This window comes from Mesocricetus auratus, unplaced genomic scaffold, assembly GCF_017639785.1.
Source record: "Mesocricetus auratus isolate SY011 unplaced genomic scaffold, BCM_Maur_2.0 Super-Scaffold_100676, whole genome shotgun sequence".
Lineage (NCBI taxonomy): Eukaryota > Metazoa > Chordata > Mammalia > Rodentia > Cricetidae > Mesocricetus > Mesocricetus auratus.
In genome coordinates, this window is record NW_024429266.1 from 158,175,090 (window position 1) to 158,196,945 (window position 21,856).

The window sequence follows — 21,856 nt, forward strand, 5'->3', positions numbered from 1 at the left end:
GCCATTTTGGCAGCTTGGATGTTTTGTGCTTTAGTGCCAGGCGATCTGAAATCTTCTCTTTAGTTCAGAGCTTCAGATAGTGTTTAGAGTCTACAGCATCAACCACATAAAAAGAATAAAATTTTAGTGAAACTTTAGTCAATGCATGTCAACTCAACATTATTAAATATCTAGGCATCTTGGTGGTAGCCTGGAAAAACTTAAAATCACACCACACAGCTAATATGTCTACCTTGCATTTTGAAAGCTGTTTAATAAAACCTTAATAGGTATTTATTTGAAGCTAGGCAAACAACTGAATCTAGCAGGATCTTTTAAACCTGCCGTGGATTTTATACACATTTAAACCCCATCTATTTTCTATGTGATACATTTTGACTATCATGAATTTGCCGGAAGTGATAGCTTGAATTTTCTAAAAGATACTCAGATATTTCCGAATTTGCCAGAAGTGATAGCTTGAATTTTTAAAAGATGCCCATTGCAGTTTCTAATGGCCAGAGATCAGTTCTGGAGAGATAACATCTTAGTTTCTTTTCCTAATGTTGTGATAAAATACTCTGACAAATGAAGCAGGATATGGTAGAAAAGGACCAAGGGAGTCTGCAAGGAAGAATGCTGAGCAGAGTTAGCAGGCTAAGCTAACTAATCTTCACTGACAGCTGGACTGGATTTAGAACTGCCTAGGAGACTCACCTCGGGGTATGTCTTGGGGGACCTTACAGAGAGGCTGAACTGAGAACAGAAGACCAGCCCTGAATGTGGATGGCACCATTCACAGCCTGGGGTGCCAGGCTGACCATCCAAGAGGACACCACTAATACTGCATCCATCTCCCCCTGCCTCCTGTGACCAATGTGACCAGCTGCCTCAGGCTACTGCTGCCATGGTTCCCCTCCATGATGGACCCTCAAACCATGAGCCAAAGTAAACTCTCCCTTCCGTAAGTTGCTTTGGTCTGGTGTTTTGTTACAGCAGTGAGGTAAGTGGCAGTACAGGCAGACGGGAGGCTTTCCCTGGTTCTCCAGGGAGCTAGCAAACGATTCTTTATTCCAAAGCTGTGGAAGGCCCAGGCACTCACTTCACCCTTTCCATTCTCAGAGCTTTCAACATGATTTATTCCCTTTCAGATGCCATGCAGTGGAAGACAACAGAGATGGAAGGAGAGAGAAATGGGAGTGGGGGTATAATCAGCAGTTAACACTTTTGTCAGATTGATTGTTATTTACCGGAAGAAGTAATAGTAAAGTGAGTGTTTACGAAAAATTTTAACTTCGGCTTCTAGAAGCATCACTCTACAATTTTCACCCAAGTCAGTCAGTCAAACCCTTAGAACTGGAACATATTGCCTGTGAACGTTGATACTTTGTATCCTTCCCCTTCTGTCTTGTCCTGGTCCAAACAATCCCCAGCCTGTATGGAGCCACATTCCCGGTTCTGTCACCCACACTGTTAGTGAAACAGCCTCCCGCCCAGATCTTGTTCTAGACGACACTGCTGCTTCTTACGCCAGTTCCTTTGGCAGCTGTACCTGTGGTTGAAGCATTTAAAGAAGAGAAAAATGAGTCCTGGGAAGTTTAAGAGGTTCACAGCGAAAATCATAAAACTTACATGTCTTGGTGGATGCAGAAGGCATTTGATATGTTGGTAGCAGAATGCTCCAAATTCATGATAAAGGTAGAACAACCAGTATTATTGGGCATTAACCAGTGCCACGGCTGTTCTAAGATCTGTGAGCCTGTGGTGAAACAAATCACAGGAACCAGAGAAGCTCAGAGCTTGGTACCAGTTGACAGTAAAGAATTTCCAGTTCCTAGTTACATAGTGGGGGTGAGTGATAAACCAGGACACTTACTTTGCAAAACATTATTTCACTGTGTCCTACAGTAGCCTTGCAAGGAAGGGAAGGGCTCTGAGAAGACAGTGACTTCCCTGAGGTCACACACCTGGAACTGCTGGAGAGATGGCCCAGCTGTGGAGATCAGTTCTTGCAGAGGACCAGAATTCATTTTCCAACACCCGTGTTAGGCAGTTCATGACTAGCTGTAACTCCAGCTCCAGAGGATCTGACACTCTCTTTTGACCTCTGCAGGCACCCACACTCACATGCACATACCCCCCTACATAATACATATAACATATATATGTGTGTTATATATACATATAACATATATATGCTACATATATATATATATATAAATATAATGTGTGTGTGTGTCTGTCTGTCTGTCTGTGTTCTAGATGCTGAGGAGCTAGCTTCATTAGTAAAGTGCCTGTGTGGCAAATGAGTTAGATCTCCACAAGCCAAAAAAAAAAAAAAAGCCAAGTGTGATGGCACCTACTGGTTGTTTCAGAACTGGAGAGGCAGACAGTGATCTCAGGGGCTCCTGGCCAGCAACCCTTGACTGCTTATCAAGCTTATCAGGCCTGTTTCACAAAACAAGGTGGGTAGCACCAAGGAATGATGCATGAGGGTGGCCTCTGACATGACTCTGGAGTCTCTGGTTGAGTAGGTCTTAGATGGGGAAGTCCCTCTTCTGACCAGTTCCCTAGTGATGCTAATGCTGCTTATTTGAGGGAACGTATCTCAATGACCATGACTTTACAGCATCCATAGGACACTATAGCCTCAAATGATCTCTTCTTCTACCCACTGAAATCGATTCAATTTCTGAGTCATGTCATATACTGCTTCCTAGACACAAAATCAAGCCAGCAGTATGTACTGTATCTGTTATCTGTAACTCTTTATATACCTCTATCATAATCTACTTCAGGGTAAGAGCCCTTCTGGACACAGTGTACATCTCTCAAATTCCTTAATGCTTATCTTCTCTCTACTCTGTAACTCTACTCTCTAACTCCAGTGTTACAGAATTCCTGCCCGGTTTCACATCTGCCTAGAGCCTCAAATGAACACATGGACACTGTATTAATTATGAAACTGTTGGCTTGGGCTTCTTATTGGATAGCTCTGTCTTAATTATTAACCTGTTTCTATTCATCTAAGTATTTCCACGTGGTCTTATCTTGCCAGAGAAAGGTCTGGGGACCTGCAACTCCTCTGGCATCCTACATGGTGATTGACTCTGCCTATGTTTCCCATAATCCTCCTCATCTTCTAGTCCCACCTATCTTGCTGTCCTATTAGTCAACGGTTTTATTCATCAACCAGTAAGATAGAAATATACAGAAGGACAACCCCATCAGTCCAGCTGGATTCAAGATAAAAGTCTTAATAACCACCATTGAAATAAATCTTACAATCCTAGCACATCTGCATCTGTGTGTGTGGGGGGGGGACAGAGATGAATGCTCCTATCTGTCATCTTAAACTCTGCAACTGCTCATGCACCACTGAGGCTCTGCGATCCAGGGCTGCACACGATGCTATCAGACTGAAGTCTCACTGGAGGGAAAGCCCGGCACTGCTACTCCCTTGCTGACTGGGCTGGGAACGGTCTAGACGTGCAGGTGGGCCCAAAGAGAGGTGGAATGAATGTTCAGTCAGTTTTGGCCTGAGAACTTGGCTTTGCTCCACATGCGCTCAGCACCAGTGAATTACACAGTTGCTGAGAACGGGGATCTCATCTCAGTGAAAGGCACAAAGGTTTCTCTGGAATGGTAGGTGGCAAATGAATCACCAAAACGTTGAGATAGATTAAAGAAAACCATGTGCTTGTGGGGGAGGGGGAAACTTGCTTTGTGTTGGCTTCAGAGTGATTGACAGTTGTTAACTTGTAGGGAAATGGAGTTGGTTGTTACCTAAGGAGCACACTTTCTTGGGCAAGACTTTAAAAGCAAGAGCAAACTAAAAACTTCTTCAGGAAACAATAAATGGGAATGAAGCAAGGTGGTTTGGAGGTAGCAAGTGTGGGGGGAAAAAAAACTGGAGAGGCTGTTTCTCAGCCCCACAGAGGTCACAATGCAGAAGGAACTGGTAGGAGAGCATTTGTCCAGCATGTGCAAATCTCTGAGTCCAAGCTGGACAGTGGTGGCCCACGCCTTTAATCCCAGCACTTGGGAGGCAGATCTCTGTGAGTTCGAGGCCAGCCTAGTCTACAGAGTAAGTTCCAGGACAGCAAGAGCTACACAGAGAAACCCTGTCTCCAAAAAGACAAAACAAAACAAAAGTTCTGAGTTCAATTCCCAGACAAACACACACACACACACACACACACACACACACACACACACACACACATCCCAGGACCACATGCGCTGGCCTGCTCCCCATGGGCTCATTCTGAATATGTATACACACATGTGCACACACACACACATCCCAGGACCACTTGCTTAGGGATGGCAACACCCACAGGGAGTTGGGACATCACAGACCAGTCTCCTGGGGGTTTTCTCTCTCTCTCTCTTTTTTTTTGAGACAGGGTTTCTCTGTGGCTTTGGAGGCTGTCCTGGAACTCGCTCTGTAGACCAGGCTGGCCTCGAACTCACAGAGATCTGCCTGCCTCTGCCTCCCGAGTGCTGGGATTAAAGGCGTGGTGCGCCACCAACGCCCGGCTTTTGTTTTTTGATTTTTTTTTTTCTCAATTGAAATTCCTTCTCCTCAAATGACTATGGCTTGTGAGAAGTTGACAAAAAACAACCAACCAAAAAAAAAAAAAAAAGAAAAAAGAAAAAAGAAAGAAAAAAATAAGAAACAATCAACCAGCCGGGTGTTGTTGGCACACGCCTTTAATCCCAGCACTCGGGAGGCAGAGGCAGGTGGGTCTCTGTGAGTTCAAGGCCAGCATGGTCTACAGAGTGAGTTCCAGGACAGCCTCTAAAACAATACAGAGAAACCCTGTCTCGAAAAACAAAACAAAACAAAAACAAACAAGCAAACAAACAGAAACCCAACCAGGACAGGGATATTAGTTTTTTAAAAAGAACAGAAACCCACAAAATATCAAAATTGTATATTAATTTTTACCTCATTGTTGCACCCATGCCCCAGACTCGCAAAACTTTCATTTCTCCTTTATAAAAATGAACCCGACTAGGTCTCGTTTGACTGACCAAAGACAAACATACCTTTGTGCTGGCAGTCATGACATCACCCCTGCTAATGTTTACAGCATGTCACTGAGTTTAAGATGTAGCTTTGTGGTGTTTCTCTTCCTCTGGTATGAGGAAGCATCTGGCAGCAGAAGGTTTTTACAGCAGCTAGCCATAGGCAGGGCAAGCACATGCTACCATTACCGCCACTGAGCCTTGGGATCACTCATGTGCAACTGTATTACAATTTAAATAATGCAGCAACTGGGGAACAGGTGATGGGTGGAGGTAAGACGACTTTGTGCTGGTGTTGAGTGTCTGTCAATCTAATATTATTTCAAAAGACAAGCAAAAGAAAATTGAAACGCTTTGAAAAGATTGTTCTATGATCTGACTTTAAAGCAGACACTCATTCCGTGGAAAGAAGGCACAGACTGGGGGGCCGGGGAGAGCAGACATGAGTGAAGCATATCCAACAGTGGAGTGATGTGTCTTCACATTGTCCTCACAGAGTACTTTCCAGGGCCAAATAGAAGATGTCATGGGGTATTTTGTAGGTGAGATACATGCAAAACAATAGCCATTGCAGCCTGTACCAGGCAACTGAAGGCAAGAGGAACTGTTAGCAACCAGAAGGTACAAAGCCACTTCAAAGCAGAGGTTAACAAGCAAGTCTACCACTAAAAAAGGATGTTCCTTCTTAGTTTATATTCAGGAAGAATGACATTAGGGAGCCATCTCAGAGTGCAAGATCCCTACTGTGCCAGCATGGGGACTTGAGTTCAGATCCCCAGGATCCATATAAAATTCTGGTGGTGCATTAACTGTAGCCCCAGTGTTGGGATGGGACAGAAATAGGCAGATCCCAGGCACTCATTGCCCAGAGAGTCTAGTCAGAAGATCAACTGCCACATTCAGTGAGATGGATCTTGAAAACAAAAATGAGGCTGAGTGGCTGGAATGTCTGTGGTTAAGCACACTGGCTGCCCCCTCCATCCAGCCCTACGGTCATAAGAGAGGGAGAGCTGTCCCTGCAACACTCAAGAGAGTGGCTCCTCTACCACACCTGGGAACACAGTAGAGCTGGCCCCAAGGCCCGCCCCTTGCTCATTGCTGCATGGAGTGAACTAGCCAGGGTGATGCAGGCGAGCTCACCTGGTGGTGAGGACAAGAGAGAGATGGCGGGCTGACCAACCCTGAAACTACCCAGGTAGTTGCCCAGGTGTCGTATGAGTTGACTCACCCCAATACCCACCCCATCTGCGATCTGCTGGAGCACATGAAGGGACCAGTCCTGCAGACCCAATGCTGCAGGATCTCCACAACACAGGGCAATAACAAGATAACCAAGAGGAGTTCCAGTGAGGGCCCAGCATCTATAGTGTAGCAGTCAACTAGAGGCCTGAACCAGACCAATGACTCTTTGCAACGAAAATTTGCAAGTAAAGAGATATGGATAAAAGGGTTGACTGTACGACTCGCTGTGTCACACTGCAGCTTCCATGATGAGATTGAGTTTTTTTCTTTTTTTCTCTCAAGTTTTATTTTATTTTGTGGGGGAGGTTGCAAGGCTGGAGGGCAGACATAATGGGAAAAAGAATGGGTTGGAGATGAATGATGTGAAAGACACAAAGAATAAAAAAAGACAAGAAAAGAACATTGGCTGCACTGTGAGAGGACCCAGGTTCAGTTCCCAGCACCCTGTGGGTCACAATTATCTGTAACTCCAATCCCAGGGGGTCAGGGGCCCTTTTCTGGCCTCTAAGGGCTTTGAGTGGTACATAGATAAATATACAGGTAAAACATTCGTACACATGAAATAAAAATAAACAATAAGGTGGCTCTCAATAGAGAAAGGCACCGATGTTGGCTTGGAGAGATGGCTCAGAGGTTAATAGTGCTAACTGCTCTTCTAGTGGTCCTAAGTTCAATTCCCAGCAACTACATGGTGGCTCACAACCATCTGTAATGAGATCTGGTGCCCTCTTCTGGCATGCAGGCATACATACAGGCAGAACACTATACAAAATAAATAAATCTAAAAAAAATAGATAATAAGACATCTGATGTTGACCTCTGGCCTCCCCATGAGCATAGATAGGCAAGATAACCTGTAGACACACACACACACACACACACACACACACACACACACACACACACACACAAAGACCAAGCACATTTCAAACAGATAGTATTGCAGAACAGATGAGCACCTTCCTATTTTGTAGGGTGTTTACTCTTACAGTTATCAGCATGGATTTATTTTCATGTTCTTTGCTCTAAAATTTAAACCTAAAGCTGATATGTCCTCCATTGTGTAAAACACAAAGAATCTTGGCCCTGAAATGCTACTTCACGAGGTCTATCCTGTACCCAATTTATTCACTGGGATCCCCTGTCCCTTCCTATAAAACCAACAGGAGCAGTTACTGCAAGAATGTCGGTGAGTGGGTAGAATGGAATTGTCTCGATGGAACATTAGTTCCTTCCAGTTTTGCTCAGATGGCCACTTAACTCTTCTCCCTTCAACATGGATTTTAAAACTTTTGCTCCTTTTAGTCTGTTTATTTGCTGTCCCTCTGTGACTTCAAAGTGACAATTTTCATAGACAGCACTCTCACCTATCTCAGCAGAGGTCTGGGTGCCCCAGGAAGAGATGGTCTCTCTCCTGACACCTGTCCCAGGACAAATCCAGTGCTCTACAAATTACAGATGAAAACTACCTTTGATAAGAAAATTGGCCAGGCGTTGGTGGTGCACGTCTTTAATCCCAGCACTCAGGAGGCAGAGGCTGGAGGATCTCTATGAGTTCGAGGCCAGCCTGATCTACAGAGCGAGTTCCAGGACAGGCTCCAAAGCAATACAGAGAAAGCCTGTCTCGAAGCCCCCCGAAAAAAAAGAAAGAAAAGAAAATTGGACAATGACAATACATTTCTAGGAGACAGGAATTCAAGACATATGTGAATGATAGCAGTTACCTTATGATTAGAAAGTTCAGTAAAGAAAACAGGCTCACATAGGTATTTGTTTTTCATATCCTGAAAAACTGGGAATCTCTGTGATGAAATAATGCTGACAACACAATCTCTTAGCTCAATTATAGGCAATATATATATATATTTTAATGACAGCCAAGCATCAATCAATATAGCCTATGGCCATAGATCCTTCAGCCTGTATGACTACCACTGCAATAATGACCAAAAAAAAATCATTTCTGCAACCTAAGCTCAGTGAATAAAGCCAGCTCTCCTAGTCAGCTTTATCACAGACTTTTATAGAGACTCCATGAATATTAAAACTGAAACAACAGTGATATATTTAAACTCCGTTGACTCATGAAGATGGTAACCTGAGGTTTACCATTTGTCTGGCTGTCTAAAAAGCAAACAGAAATGTATTTGCAGATGGTCTAGCTTTGTCTGCTGATAAAGAACTGATTCCCCAGAACCTTTATTCCAGCTACTTACAAAAGGGGTTTTACTGGGTTCTTCCTCATTTGTTCCTTCAAGAAGGCTCCTGGGGTCTTTAATTCTCAGCTCTGTGTGCCTAGACCGGTTTGATTTTACCTACGTGCATCAAGGATTCAAAATAGCATACTAAACAAAAGCTTAACACCTCAAAACTGAGTTTTAATATTAGGGTCATCACTTCCTTGTGGGTATCTGCTAGACATGTCATTAACTCAGTGTCTCCTTCACAGAATGGAGAGAGTAATTGGGCCAGCCTTCTAGAATTTGGATGATTGTATGACTCAGTTAGCTTACACAGGTGCTCAATAGACCTTAGCTGCAAGTGTTATCATCACAGGCCATAAGGGGCTCTGTTCTTGAGAGTAACTAATAATTTAACTCTATTGGTGTTGCTTCTCTGCTTACCAACAATCAAAACTAACAGGGCGTGGGAAGTATAGCTCATCTGGTAGTGCACTTGCCCAGCATGCACAAAGCCCTGGGTTTATTTACCAGGGCCACATAAACCGGGCATGGTATGGTACAGCACCCTCGGCTACCTACACATTCAAGTCAGCTGGAGACATGAGAGTCTGTCTCAAAAATAGAGAGAGAGAAGGAGGAGGGCAACTGGGAAATACAATTTCCCCCTCCTGTTACTTACCGGTTTTAGATAGGCGACATTGCTGTGACGGATGTCATTCAGGAGTTGGTCTCTGGGAGTGATTTCCACCAGCGGGGGTGGCCTATTTCTCGGTACTGGCTTGAGCGTTTTGATTACATCTTTGAGGTTGGTTTTCTCCTGTGCCTCTCTGGCTTCCGGCATTCGAGATTTGCGCTGAATTCTCTTCAGCTTCACCACTCTGAAGGAGTCAGGGTCGGTCTTGTACTGTGGAGATTGGGGTGGATTTTTGATCATTTCCTTTCTTCCACCAAAGGGGACTTCCTGAGCAGTGAGAGGCCGTCCGGATGAGGGCTGAAAGAACTCCTGCATTCTGGGATCCGGCATGGGTCCTCCCAACCTCTCCCACATCCCAGGGGGCAGCCCCAACCCATTCTCCAGCATAGCTATCAGCTTTCTCTGCTCTTTAAGTTGCTGCTGCTGCTGCTCCTCTTGTCTTTTCTGCCTCCGTTTATCCTGATTCCTGGTAAGCAGATTCGTTACCACCATTCTGGGACCCGGAAGCTCGAAATGGTAGCCCATCTTCAGCAGAGTGTTGTTGGCCTTTAGAAGCCTTGAGATTTCCATTTCGGCGTGGTGGCCCAGCATATGCCTCTGGTTGTGAAAACGAAGTTCGGTTAGAGTCTCATTAAACTGGAGGCACCTCATGATGGCCACGATGCCCTTCCCCGTGATGAAGTTGGACTCGATGTTAAGTGTGGTAATGCTTCTGTTTTCGCGCAACATGTTGGCCAAGGCGAATGCTACACTCTCATCAGCACCAACGTTGGCCAAACTAAAGCTTTTGATGTGTTTGTTCTTCTTCATCGCATTGACGAAGTCCAGTAACATTTCTTTAGGGATGTTTTCAATGTTGTTCAGGTTGAGTTCCTTCATGTCAGGGTCGTTCTGCCTCACGCGTCTCAAGCTTCCATCTAGGTCTGTCTGATTCCCTGAAGGCCTTGCGCTTACCTTCAGAAAACTGGTATCTAGAGCTAACTTTTTAGGGTCTAATTTGGTTATTTTCTTCTCAGTTTTTTCTTTGGTCTCTGGTCTGTCTTTTTGTTCTTCCAGTGCTTTCAGTGTTGGCTGCTGACAGGCGCCTGAACTGTTTTGGATTTGTTCCGTTTTTTCTCTTCTGGCTTTTTCATCTTCATCTTCATCTTCATCATCTTCATCTTCTTCTTCATCTTCATCATCCTCTTCATCTTCATCATCCTCTTCATCTTCTGTTTCTTGTATATTGTTGCTCCCATTGGATTCTCTTTTATTTGCAACTATTTCACTATTGAGCTTTTCTTTTAAAAACTGGGGCATGTTCTTAACACCTTTGTCTCCTACTTCATGCTGTTTTTGAGTGTTTTCCTAAAAGATGGGTATATGACAGTTAGAATACATAGGGCTCAGCAGTTAAGAGTATTTGCTGCTCTTCCAGAGGACCTGAGCTTGAACCCAATCCCCTCCACATCTGCCTACTTGGCAGCCACTTGTAACTCCAGTTCCAGAGATCTGATGCCCTCTTCTGGCCTCTTCAGGCACTGTATGCAAATGCACTAATACTAATTTCACACACACACACACCAATCTTTTAAAAACATTTTTAGATGGGTGGTGGTGTTTCATGCCTTTGATCCCAGCACCTGGAAGGCAGAGGCAGTAGGATCTCTGTGAGTGCAAGGCCAGCCTAGTCTACAGAGCTAGTCCCAGGACAGCCAACGCTATACAAAGAAACTCTGTGTCAAAACAAAACAAAACAAAACAAGAACAAGAACAAGATCATTTTTAGGGCTGGGGAGATGGTTTGGTGGGCAAAGTACTTGCTACACAAGCTGGAGGATCCGAGGACATGAGTTCAAATCTTCAGTGCCCATATAAAATACGATGAAAGATGGGAGATGGAGATATATGAATCTCTGAAGGCTCATGGCCAGCTAGCCTGGCATATGCAGTGATAAACAAGAGATCCTGACGTAAACAAGGAATGCTGAGGATACCTGAGGTTGTCTCCCCTTTTTTCTTGTGTTCATGCGCACACGCACATACTTATTCACACACATGTACACATATATACATAAAAGATTTTATAAAAATTTAAATGAAGCCAGTCATGGTGGCACACAATTTTAGCCTCAGCACTCAGAAGGCAGAGGCAGGCAGATCTCTGGGTTCTGGGCCAACTTGGTCTAAATAGTGAGTTCCTGACTAGCCAAGCCTACATACAGAAATCCTATCTCAAAAATAAAACAAACAGAAAAATTAAATGAAAAACATTGTAAGTGAAAAAATCAAGTTAACAAACCTTGTGTAAAAATTTTTTCAATGTATAATTCAATGAATAATCATTACTGAATTCCTGATTTTGTTTGTTTGTTTTTCCTGAGTCAGAAAGGCGACCCCTGAGACAACTGAAGGGTCTGCTAGTTGCCCTATGTTTATACTGTGTGGCCTTGGGTTTTAAGTTTGCCTTGTCTTTCTGATACAGAAGACCCTATGGTAAGCAAATACAACCAAATAAGGATGGACGTTTGTAGACACAGTTGGGGCTGTGCTTATATCTTTCCAGACACACTTGAAATTTGGGTTCTTTGGAAATTGCTTCTTGGAACACCAAAATCCATGGGTGCTTAATTCTCTCATACATATATATGTATAGGCACATACACATATATGTCCTGCATACCCATAACCCATACAAGTGCTATTTTACATTGTCTGTAGACCACCTAATATCTACTACACAAGTAAACAGGAATACTTTATTGTTTAAAAAAATGAAAAGAAAAAAATCTGTATATATACAGTCTACATGACAAAACAAACAAACAACTTTTGTGTGTGTGTATGTGTGTGTGTGTGTGTGTGTGTGTGCCCGCGCGCGCGCACGCACGCTTTCAATTCACAACTGGTTGAATTCAAGGATATAATCCCTGAGGATTCACAAGGCCAAGAGCTAATTTTTGTTTTCAGTGTTAAAACTTATTTGGAAACTTGATGATACAGATTTTAAAGACCATGTATCAAAGTCTTTATGTGTAGTTAAATGGTAGTCCTTGTACTCAAAGCACTGGGTTAGAAAATGATTTCCCTCTACCCTACAGGTAACTAGCCTTCCTAAAGTATCCACTACTTTCACTGACATGCACATTGCAGTTCCTGAGAATATGACATGGAACAGGGACATGAGAATAGTCTGATAAACTAGAGTGTTTTTGTTTTGTTTTGTTTGTTTTTAAACCTTGGTTTGGATCCAGGCTCTGAGAAAGACACCATTGTTTTCTAGTCTCACTAGACCCTGAAGCAAATCACCTTGAAGGAAGAGCCAGCCTTAAAATGGAACAGGATTAGGGTGAGATTTACAACTCTTTGCTGTGTCTGGGAAGGGAAATGGCGGTCTTTCGGATCAGTGTTCCCTAGAGTCTCATGCATCGATTTGCATCCACCTTTGTATCTTGTGGGTGTAATTCTGAAAGCTAGTGGAGAATTATAGCGCACAGTAGTCTGAGCAAGAACTTAATGCTGATGATACATTGCAGATTGGATTGACAGTTGGTAACAGTCCTTAACTTCCTCCTAAAACCTGCACTATCCCATTCCCTATCTGTCCCAGCAGGGGGAGCCCAATCACCAAGCTGTTTAATGCACACCAGGGGAAGAAACAGAAACACTTGTTCTGTAACCCTCCTAAAATGGGTATTCAGGTGGGATTGTCTTCGAACCCACGGACTTGCAACTGTCAGAAGTCTGCAAATCACACGCATGGTAAGCTCTAGCTTGATCAAGCTTATTCCCTGGCGTTCAGATGGTGTTTCTGCTCACTACTTGCTGTGATCACACCAGTGTGACAGCACTGTGATAAGATACACCTGTATCTTATCTAGCAGGTGGGCCAGGAGAAACCATACTTGGGAAATCTGTCTCCTTTTTTCTAAGTTATTTTTAAGTGCAACATTGTAATTTGTGCTTTAGGACCCTCAAGATGGCTCAGCAGGTAAAGGCACCTGCCACCAAACCTGACCTACAAACACACACATACACACAACTAACAATGAAATGTAATTAAAATTTGTAATTGTGCTTTATACATAGTAGGTTTGTAAAGCTTATGGCAGTTCTAGTTTTCAGATTAAAATGCCTCAAGAAAGGACTCTCTTAAAAACAGTTTTGCAGCCATCAATTTCCAGTGTCATCATTGATGCCCAATGTACAATGTGACCACATCCTCAGTCTTGGGTTTGGTTTAGTGTAGATGGCCAGATTTCCACAGAACTGGGGAGTCTTTGACATTCTATGCAAAATATTGTACGGGCAGAGGTAGTCTGGAGCAAGGGGGAGTAGAGTTTTGATGACATTCTCAAAGGGAGAAGTCAAAAAAGTCAGAACAGCAACTTCTGGGTTATGAATTAATAATACATATCATGGCTACAGACCATGGACTCCACACAGAGACCTCAGGGTCAGTGTTGAAACAGAGACACTGACAAGAAACCATCAGCTTTCCCCCACAATTATACCTTCCTTCAGAAAGTTACAGCCTGGGATAGAAATGAATAATTATGATGCAATTTCGATGTGGCCAAATCCAAAACAGAACCGCATCCTGTAGTCTCGAGAAATCACAATTGCAAAGCAGACCCTGCCAGCCCAGTCCCTGCAGCCATTTGTGTCCCTCAGATCCCAGGTTACCTCGGACTGCACAAAACTGACAGGAACTCGTTCATCTTCCACCATGCGTCTAGATGCCTTTTGCAGGTACATGTAATCGACGAGAGATTTGTGGTCGAAGTTTCCTGTAGGTGCCTTCTTGGTTTGATCCTTTTGGATCATCCCCACAGGGAGGTGGGGGTCAGGGGCCATGACTTCCATCTCCGACTGCAGTTCCTTCAGCTCTTCAGGGGACAAGTTGGCCAAGATCTCGTCTTCATTAAGCTCCTCACTAAGGGTGTCTTCTTGGTCTGAATTTCTGCTGTGCTCCGACATGGTATACTGTCTCTATCTGTTTCTAGATCACCAGAAAAGAATAACTAATCCAAGACGATTAAGAGAGAGACAGAGAGAGAGAGAGAGAGAGAGAGAGAGAGAGAGAGAGAGAGAGAGAGAGAGAGAGAGAGAGAGAGAGAAGAAGAATCAGTATGCCTCAGTGTCTTCCAGTTAACAAATATCCCAGGTCAACCCACCCTTGAGATATTTTCTCCCTCAATGGTGTTTGTTGGGCTCCTAGGAGTGACTACGGCTCCGCTCATGTGGGATCTATATTAAGCAAGGTTTTCTGGGCAGAGTCAAGTTGTGGAGCTACTGCATGACTCCCTTTTCGGCAACTTGAGTCAGCTGTACAAATCCATCTGACATTTCAGTACAGCTGCTACGCCGGACGGGAGTAGCCGACTACAGAATCCATGCAGAAACCAACAGCATTCTTTTCTAATGCCCTCCCATGGCGGGGTCCAACTCCACGCTGCCCACACCCACTGCTCTGGATCTCCGGGGCAAGCCTGTTGTTGCTTATTTCACCAGGTCACAAAGCATCAGAATAAAATCCAGCCAACTAATGCAGTTTCTCCTGGTATTAAAAAACAAAACAAACAAAATAAAAAACAAACAACAACAAGAACAAAAAACTGAAGTCCCTTGAAGGTGGAAGGCAAGCTTCCACTCTTCTCTTGGGCAGGCTCTGGAAGCAGTACCCCTGAAGAGAACAGCTCAGCTCTTGCTATGGTATTCACCCCTGTGTAAGCAAAACTGTGCGAGCTGCCCTTATCTATACCTAGATCCTGTGACCTGACAGATGGGGATAACGGGCCCTGGATTCCCATGGAAGGGAGGGGCTGAGCTTTTTAAACCGTTTATATCCTTAGTTAGCATCCATCAAAGCTAGATAAATTAAGATGAATCTGAAGAGACATTAAACAAAACAAAAAAACCCCAAACCACTAAAGTACTGGGGAAAAAACTGTGAAAGATTTTTTTTTGTAACAGGGTGGGGGCAGAGGGAGCAATAATTTTTTTCAAGTACAAATGTCCATTTCTTTTGACCCAGCAATTCTACTTTTCAAGATGTATCCCTCAGATACACTCCCAGGCAGATGAAAGCCTAAGTTTATTCTTTTGTTGACTATATCAAGCTCTAAAGCAGCGGCATAAGAGGATATTTTTGTGACAAGAAGTTGAAAGAATGTATTTAAGGAGAAATAAAAACCATGCATGGTTCTGCACATCTTTAGTCTCAGTACTCAGAAGGCAGGGGCAGGCTGAACTGTGTGAGTTCAAGATTAGCCTGGTCTACAAAGCAAGTTCCAGGACAGCCAAGGCTACCTCTAGAGAACCTGCCTCGAAGACTACCCATCCCCCAACAGATAAATATAAAAATATCAGTGAGGTATATTGTTGAAAAATAAGTAAGAAAACAAACATTTCAGGTGCTTTTAGAGAGGGCCTTGGGAGTCTGAAGGGCTGGGCTGGGAAAAGACTTCACCACTATAAATCTGCTTATTATTTTTTTCTTTTGTTTTTTTGAGACAGTTTTTCTGTGTAGGCTTGGCTGTCCTGGAACTCGATCTATAGACCACGCTGGCCTCCTGGGTGCTGGGAATAAAGGCATTGCCACCATCATCTGGCTAACTATTTTCAACTTTGAATTTTGCAACTCTTTCCTCAGAAATATAGCTATTTTTTGAAGACCTGAAGACAACATACAGAGCTAGAGAGGAAAATAAATTTTCCACCTTATTTCCCTGTTGAGAGCAATTGTAGTGAATGCTCTTGCTTATTTTAGGCATTTCTTTAGAAATAGGAACTCCTACTAGTCTATCACCTTTGTGGCTTTTGGCAATTTGGACTCGAAACCCAGGGATTTGGCCATGGAAGTCAGCACTCTGCCCTGACTGTATCCCACCTAGCCCTGTGTCCTGTGGTTTTGTTATGTGGCTTTCAAGCTCACTATGTGGTATGGCTGTCCTTGAACTTGCAGCTACCCTCTTGCCTCCAGTGCCCAAGTGTCATGCTTACAGGCCTTCACCACATCCAGTCTGCTCTATGTGTTTTCTAATTGATAAAAATCGGATTACTTTTGAGGCAATTATATATTCTAGAACCACATACTTTTTTCCCCTTTTTTAATTTAAATTAGAAACAAGTTTGTTTCACATGTCAAACCCAGCTCCCTCTCCCTCCCCTTCTCCCCTGCCCCTCCCACCAGGCCCTCCGACCCCCCACCCAATCTCCACTCTGATCCACAGGGAGGGTGAGGCCCCTCCATGGAGGATCTCCAGAGTCTGCCATGTCATCCAGGGCAGGGCCCAGGCCCTCCCCCAAGAGTCCAGGCTGAGAGAGTATCCCTCATTGTGGGATGGGCAGCCAAAGTCCATATGTATGCCAGGAATAAATACTACCCAAGGCCCCATAGATTGCCTAAATCTCCTCACTGACATCCACATTCAGGGGGTCTGGGTCAGTCCAATGCTGTCCTCCCAGTCACCAGTCTGGGGTCAAGAGCTCCCCCTTGTTCAGGTCAACTGTTTCTGTGGAACCACATACTTTTTAAGATCTCCCTGCCAGGAACTATAGTTTACAAATTTCATAGTTTATGTAACTAACCCTTAACTGTTACATATCTAAACTATTCTCATTTCTCACAAGTACAAACAGTCCTTCAATGAACATCTTACTAGCCACATATTTGTATACGTCCAAGTTTATTTGCTTAGGGTAACTGGATAATTTCTAAGAAGTCAAATTGCAGGATCGAAGAATATGAAAAGCTAAATATTTTTCGTGTGAATGCCTAAGTGATCCCCTTAGTGTTTTTGCAATATATCCCCAGCATGGGCAAATTATATAATATGTTACTATTTCTATATGTATGTGCATTTATGTATACACACATATGTATAAATACATACACACATTTCTCCATGTTCCAAAGTTCTGCATCCAGAGTCAACAAATCAAAAGATTAAAAAAAATGCATCTGAACATGTATGTGCTTTCTTCCCCCCTAGTCATTCTTCTCAACCATCACAATGTGTCATATTTCAGGGCGGCCACAGAAACGAAACAGTTAAGGAAAAACTAATATATATATATGTATATATATATATATATAGTTTGTTTGTTTTGTTTTTTGAGACAGGATTTCTCTGTATTGTTTTGGAGGCTGTCCTGGCGCTCACTCTGTAGACCAGGCTAGCATCCAACTCACAGAGATCCACCTGCCTCTGCCTCCCCAGTATTGGGATTAAAGGCGTGCGCCACCAACACCCGACTAAAACAAGGTATATTAACAGCCATAACAAAAGAAGTTTTAAAAATCTTGGTAATTGACAGAAAGCAACCAAGAGAACATAGGAGCCAGCACTGAAATGTAAACAAGAAACCCTCCCTATAAAAAACAACCTGAATTCTTTCAGATTCTCATTCTGTCCAGATGAATGCCACTTGTTCCCGCATGCCCAAACGACTCTGACGATCTAGCTGATTGAGGATTGCTACAAGGAGCCCTGATTCCTCTGACAGTGTCTTCCAGGAGCAGGAAGTGGGCAAATCTCTGCCAGCTGCTTCCCAGGGCACCTCACCCGCCTGTTGACAGGGAGGGTTTTGCGGGTCTAATTAGTCTCGTTTGACACTGAGCTAGCTGCGTTTGCTATTTGTGGTGCTTTATGGCGGTCACCTCAGTAGCTTCCCACATCAGCATCCAACATGATGACAAAAGCAAGAGGCTACCTGTAGGGATGACACCTGTATGGCCCAACAGGTCACAGATCAACTGACTTCGAATCAGAGTCCAGCAGAAGAAATGAGATTGACTTCCTCCTAGAAACCCTTGAATTAGAATCCTCAAGGCTGGGTCTTAGGATCTGTGCCTTTTTGAACATTCTCTGGTGATTCTAGTATGTAAATCTAGAACATTCCAAGATTTTACCTGCCTCCAAGACTTCAAACATGCTTTTCCCACTGTTTTTTGCTGGTCTGAGCTCATCTCTCAGACTTTAATGCAACTGGAAATGATTGACACTACCCTGGGCATGGGTACCCCAGGGGCAAGCACTCATCTGGCAGGCCAGGCTCAAGCAGCTTGTCACAGTGTTTGCTGAGGGTCTGCTTTGTGCCCTGTACTATGTTAGAAACCCGGGAATGTGGGAGTGATCAAGACAGACAATGCCAATCGCTTCTGGCTGCGGTAAATACTAGGAAGAAAGATTCTGTGTGTTAGAAAACAGCAGTGGAGAGTGATGGCACCCACGAAAGGCAGTGGGAATGGTGTGCAACGTCTTTCTGGCAGTTAGAATCCTGGAACATCCTGGGTCCTAGAATCTAGGAGGCTACCTAAACCTCACAGGTCTGGCCAGTGTAGGGCATGGAGGATTAGGGGCAGGGTCAGGCAGGGTCAGGCAGGGCCAGGCAGGGCTAGGCAGGGCCAGGGAGGGCCAGGCAGCACTAGGCAGGGCCAGGCAGGGTGTGTGTTTATGGCCAAGACTAAGTTGTTCATTCCAAGCATCATTGTGAACCAGCAAAGGGTTTCACATGTAGCTTACTATGGTTTATACTTTCAGAAGGCCACTTTGGCTACTGCTTAGAAAGCTCATTGGATGAGTTAGAGGACGGGCAAGAATAAAAGCAGGAGATGAGCAGATGTCTTCAGATAGCCCTTAATGATGAAGGAATGCCAGCATTTGGAAGGTGGTGGAGCGCTCAGGCTTTTTGCTGTGTCAGCCACAAATCAAGTTTTAAAAACTCGGTAGGGTTTCCTTCTAGAGCTCTGATCTTTAATGATTGCAACACTTTGCTATGTGCCCCATACTCCTAGGCCCATCTCCAGCCCACATCTAATTTTAATGAAAGAGGAGGCAAACAGAAACAGATTGAGGGAGGGGTGACAGGGAAGAGTAGGAGGGGCCAGGGAGGAGAAGGGAACCAGAATAAGGGAGGAAGGGAGGAAAAACCATGTCAAAGAAAACCAACTGCTCTCTGCTGTCTACATCTGAGATAGTTTAATATATTTTTAAAAACTGGAAAAATGGGCTAAATACATTGTGGCTTATCTCTGTAGGAGATTAATACTTATAACCTACATTTGTGTGGAAATAATATATATATACATGAAACAGCATTTAGTAACTCTGGAAAGCTGCACAAGAGATGGACACTTGGCTATGGAGGCTGAGGAAGCGCATCACTAGAGGAAGAGATGTAAGAACAGCCCTCCACAGGACACACTTGTGTACTTTGAAATGTAATGACTCCCCTGCCCCAACCTCCTATGATGGGACATTATAGAATTCCTGGCTTTTGTTTGTTTGTGTGTGTGTGTGTGTGTGTGTGTGTGTGTGTGTGTGTGAATTTGTAGTTTGAAAGAGTCCCCTGCCACTCTCAAGGCCCATAGCCATTCCTGTAGTTCTAGGGTCCTTCAAGATCTGTACTCTGCAGCTCTAGTCCTGAGTGATTCCCATCAATCCCTGCGACATACTGTCTGTTCTAATCACAGTCAACTTGAGAATTCCATGGTTGGGAGATGCCTTTGCTGTGTCAAAGTTTGGAGCTTCCCCCCCCCCCTCTGGATGGAGTAACATATTAATTTATTCATTTATTTTCTGTCTTCATCTTTCACTGAGGTCATCTCCTTCCAAATGCATTTCTCTCAAGTCTTTGTCTAGAACTGGGTACCTGCCCCACAGAATTGTCATTGCCAGTCACTGGTCAATCTTTTCCCTCCAGACAGGTTTAATCTTCAGCCCCACAGCCTACGTATCCACATGATAGCAATGAAAGGAGCCCAATACAAAATGGAGAATTACTTAAAACTTTCTGTGATATTTTCCTAACTCAATTATGCAACAGTTCTCAAGTGTAAGCTATATATGACAACATAGAGTCTCAACATCAAAAAGTTACACACACACACACAAAACTTTGTAGGATACTTGGGAAAAAACTAAATGACATAATCCAGAGTATAACTTAATAAACATTATCCATTAGCTGTGCCCATTATCTAACAAATACTGTTCAAAACAGAAAATAGAAAGGCTTTTCCATGTTATTATCTCTAGAACACATATGTAATATATGTACAAAGATCTTAGTAATATACGGGAGGTACAGATGGCCAGAGAAGGCAACACATCTTTCTTGGGTCCATTTACTCTTTTTAACTTTTTCATTCTACACCGATCCTGGTTGTGAAGAGGGTAGATAAGTCATCTCTTGATTCAGTTACATCCCCTGGTTAAAAATGGACACAACTTTAGAATGACTTCCAAGTGGTACTAAATAAATCAGCTCTGACCTGTTTGTGGCATGCTATTCTCTTGTGCAATTCTGTTTGGATCTCCAAGGCTCTGCCCATTGGCTACAAATTGCCTGAAGACTTCATGGATGCCATACAAATGCCTGGATCTCTGCTCACATGTCCCTGACCCATGGTGCAGTCCCTCAGAATGGACTCTGAAATGTATGAGGCAAATGCTTCTCTAAGACCCAATACCCAGCCTGCCTTGCCTTCACCACATCCAATCCAGTTACAAGGGCGTATTCATCTTTCTACCTTCATTGTCTTATAAGCCAGTTAACTTCTATTTAAATCATTTAATTGGAGCTGGAGAGATGGCTCAACAACTAAGAGCACTTAATTGTTGCTTTTGAGAGGACCCAGCCTTGGTTCCCAGTAATACGTGGTGTCTTACAAGCATCCATACTCCAGTTGCAGGTGATCCAGTGACCTATTCCAATATTCTCAGGCACCAACCATGCACATTGCACACATACATACAGACAGGAAAAACACTTATACACATAACATAGAAAAAATATAAAATTAAAAGATTTTCTTATTAAATTGTTCCTATTTTGGTTTCATTTCAAAGGTGAGTGAGAATGCTATGACAATCCTATTAAGACAACTAATATGGATTGACTATGCAGCCCAGCCGTCATGAACTCTGTTGTAGCTACGGCTGCCACAGCTGCTGTTTCTGTCAATACCGTTGTCACTATTATTGTAAAGGTCCTGCTGCCGTGACTGCTATTGATCTTGCTATCCTGCTAAACTTTATCAAGTACTTACCACCACTAAGCACGCGACAAGTGATTTTTATATGTGTCAAATTTCCCCACACAACCTTGAAAAAAAAACCACAGACATTTGTCAGAACTGACACAAATATTAATTTATTTACCCAAGGGAAGAAAGGGGGAGGGGGAATCTCATTATGTAGCCTGGATTGCCCTCTAGTTTGCAATCCTCCTGCTTCAGCCCTCAGAGTGCTGGGGTTATAGGTATGTGTCAGAAGTCATAATTCCTAGTCTTCTGTTGCTTCTTATCATTTATTCAGTTCAAACGTATTTAAATATCCAGGGTTGAAATCACACAGCACCCAAAGTGAAAATTCTGCTATTGCATGTGTGCCTGAGCATGAGTGTGTCCGTGTATAGAGAGGACAGAAGTCAACCTATGGTGCCATTCCTCAGATGCCATCCACCTTGTCTTTTGTTTGCTTGTTTATTGGAACAGGGCTTCTTTTTGCCTAAAGTCTGCCAAGTAGGCTAGACTGGCTGTCCAGTGAGTCCCAGGGATCTGCCTGACTCCACCCTCCCCAACAAGTGCTGAGATTACGTATGTGCCTCAGCATGCCTGGCTTTTTTATTCTCAGGGGTTCCAGGGGAATGCACTCAGGGCCTCATGCCTATACAGTAATCACTGACTGAATCATCTCCCCGGCCCTCCTTTGCTGTTTCATACAAATCATCAGAC

General features: G+C 43.6%; 1 protein-coding gene across 1 annotated transcript; it reads right to left on the reverse strand.

Moving 5' to 3' along the window:
- Nucleotides 1–1,005: 1,005 nt before the first annotated feature.
- Lmod3 (leiomodin 3) lies at nt 1,006–14,344 on the reverse strand. Its single transcript, XM_005071192.4, has 3 exons — nt 13,798–14,344; nt 9,118–10,479; nt 1,006–1,531 (listed from the first exon to the last, which is right to left on the reverse strand). The coding sequence occupies exons 1-3, from the start codon at nt 14,089–14,091 to the stop codon at nt 1,505–1,507; spliced, it is 1,683 nt and encodes a 560-aa protein (XP_005071249.1). The 5' UTR covers nt 14,092–14,344; the 3' UTR covers nt 1,006–1,504.
- Nucleotides 14,345–21,856: the final 7,512 nt, after the last annotated feature.

Excerpts from the sequence above, each read along its gene's own strand:
- Lmod3 (XM_005071192.4), bottom strand. The coding sequence starts at position 14,091 with ATGTCGGAGCACAGCAGAAATTCAGACCAAGAAGACACCCTTAGTGAG. Across the intron at positions 10,480-13,797 it reads TCAGTTTTGTGCAGTCCGAG|GAAAACACTCAAAAACAGCA; the intron begins GTAACCTGGGAT and ends CCCATCTTTTAG. Across the intron at positions 1,532-9,117 it reads ATGTCGCCTATCTAAAACCG|GTACAGCTGCCAAAGGAACT; the intron begins GTAAGTAACAGG and ends CTTCAACCACAG.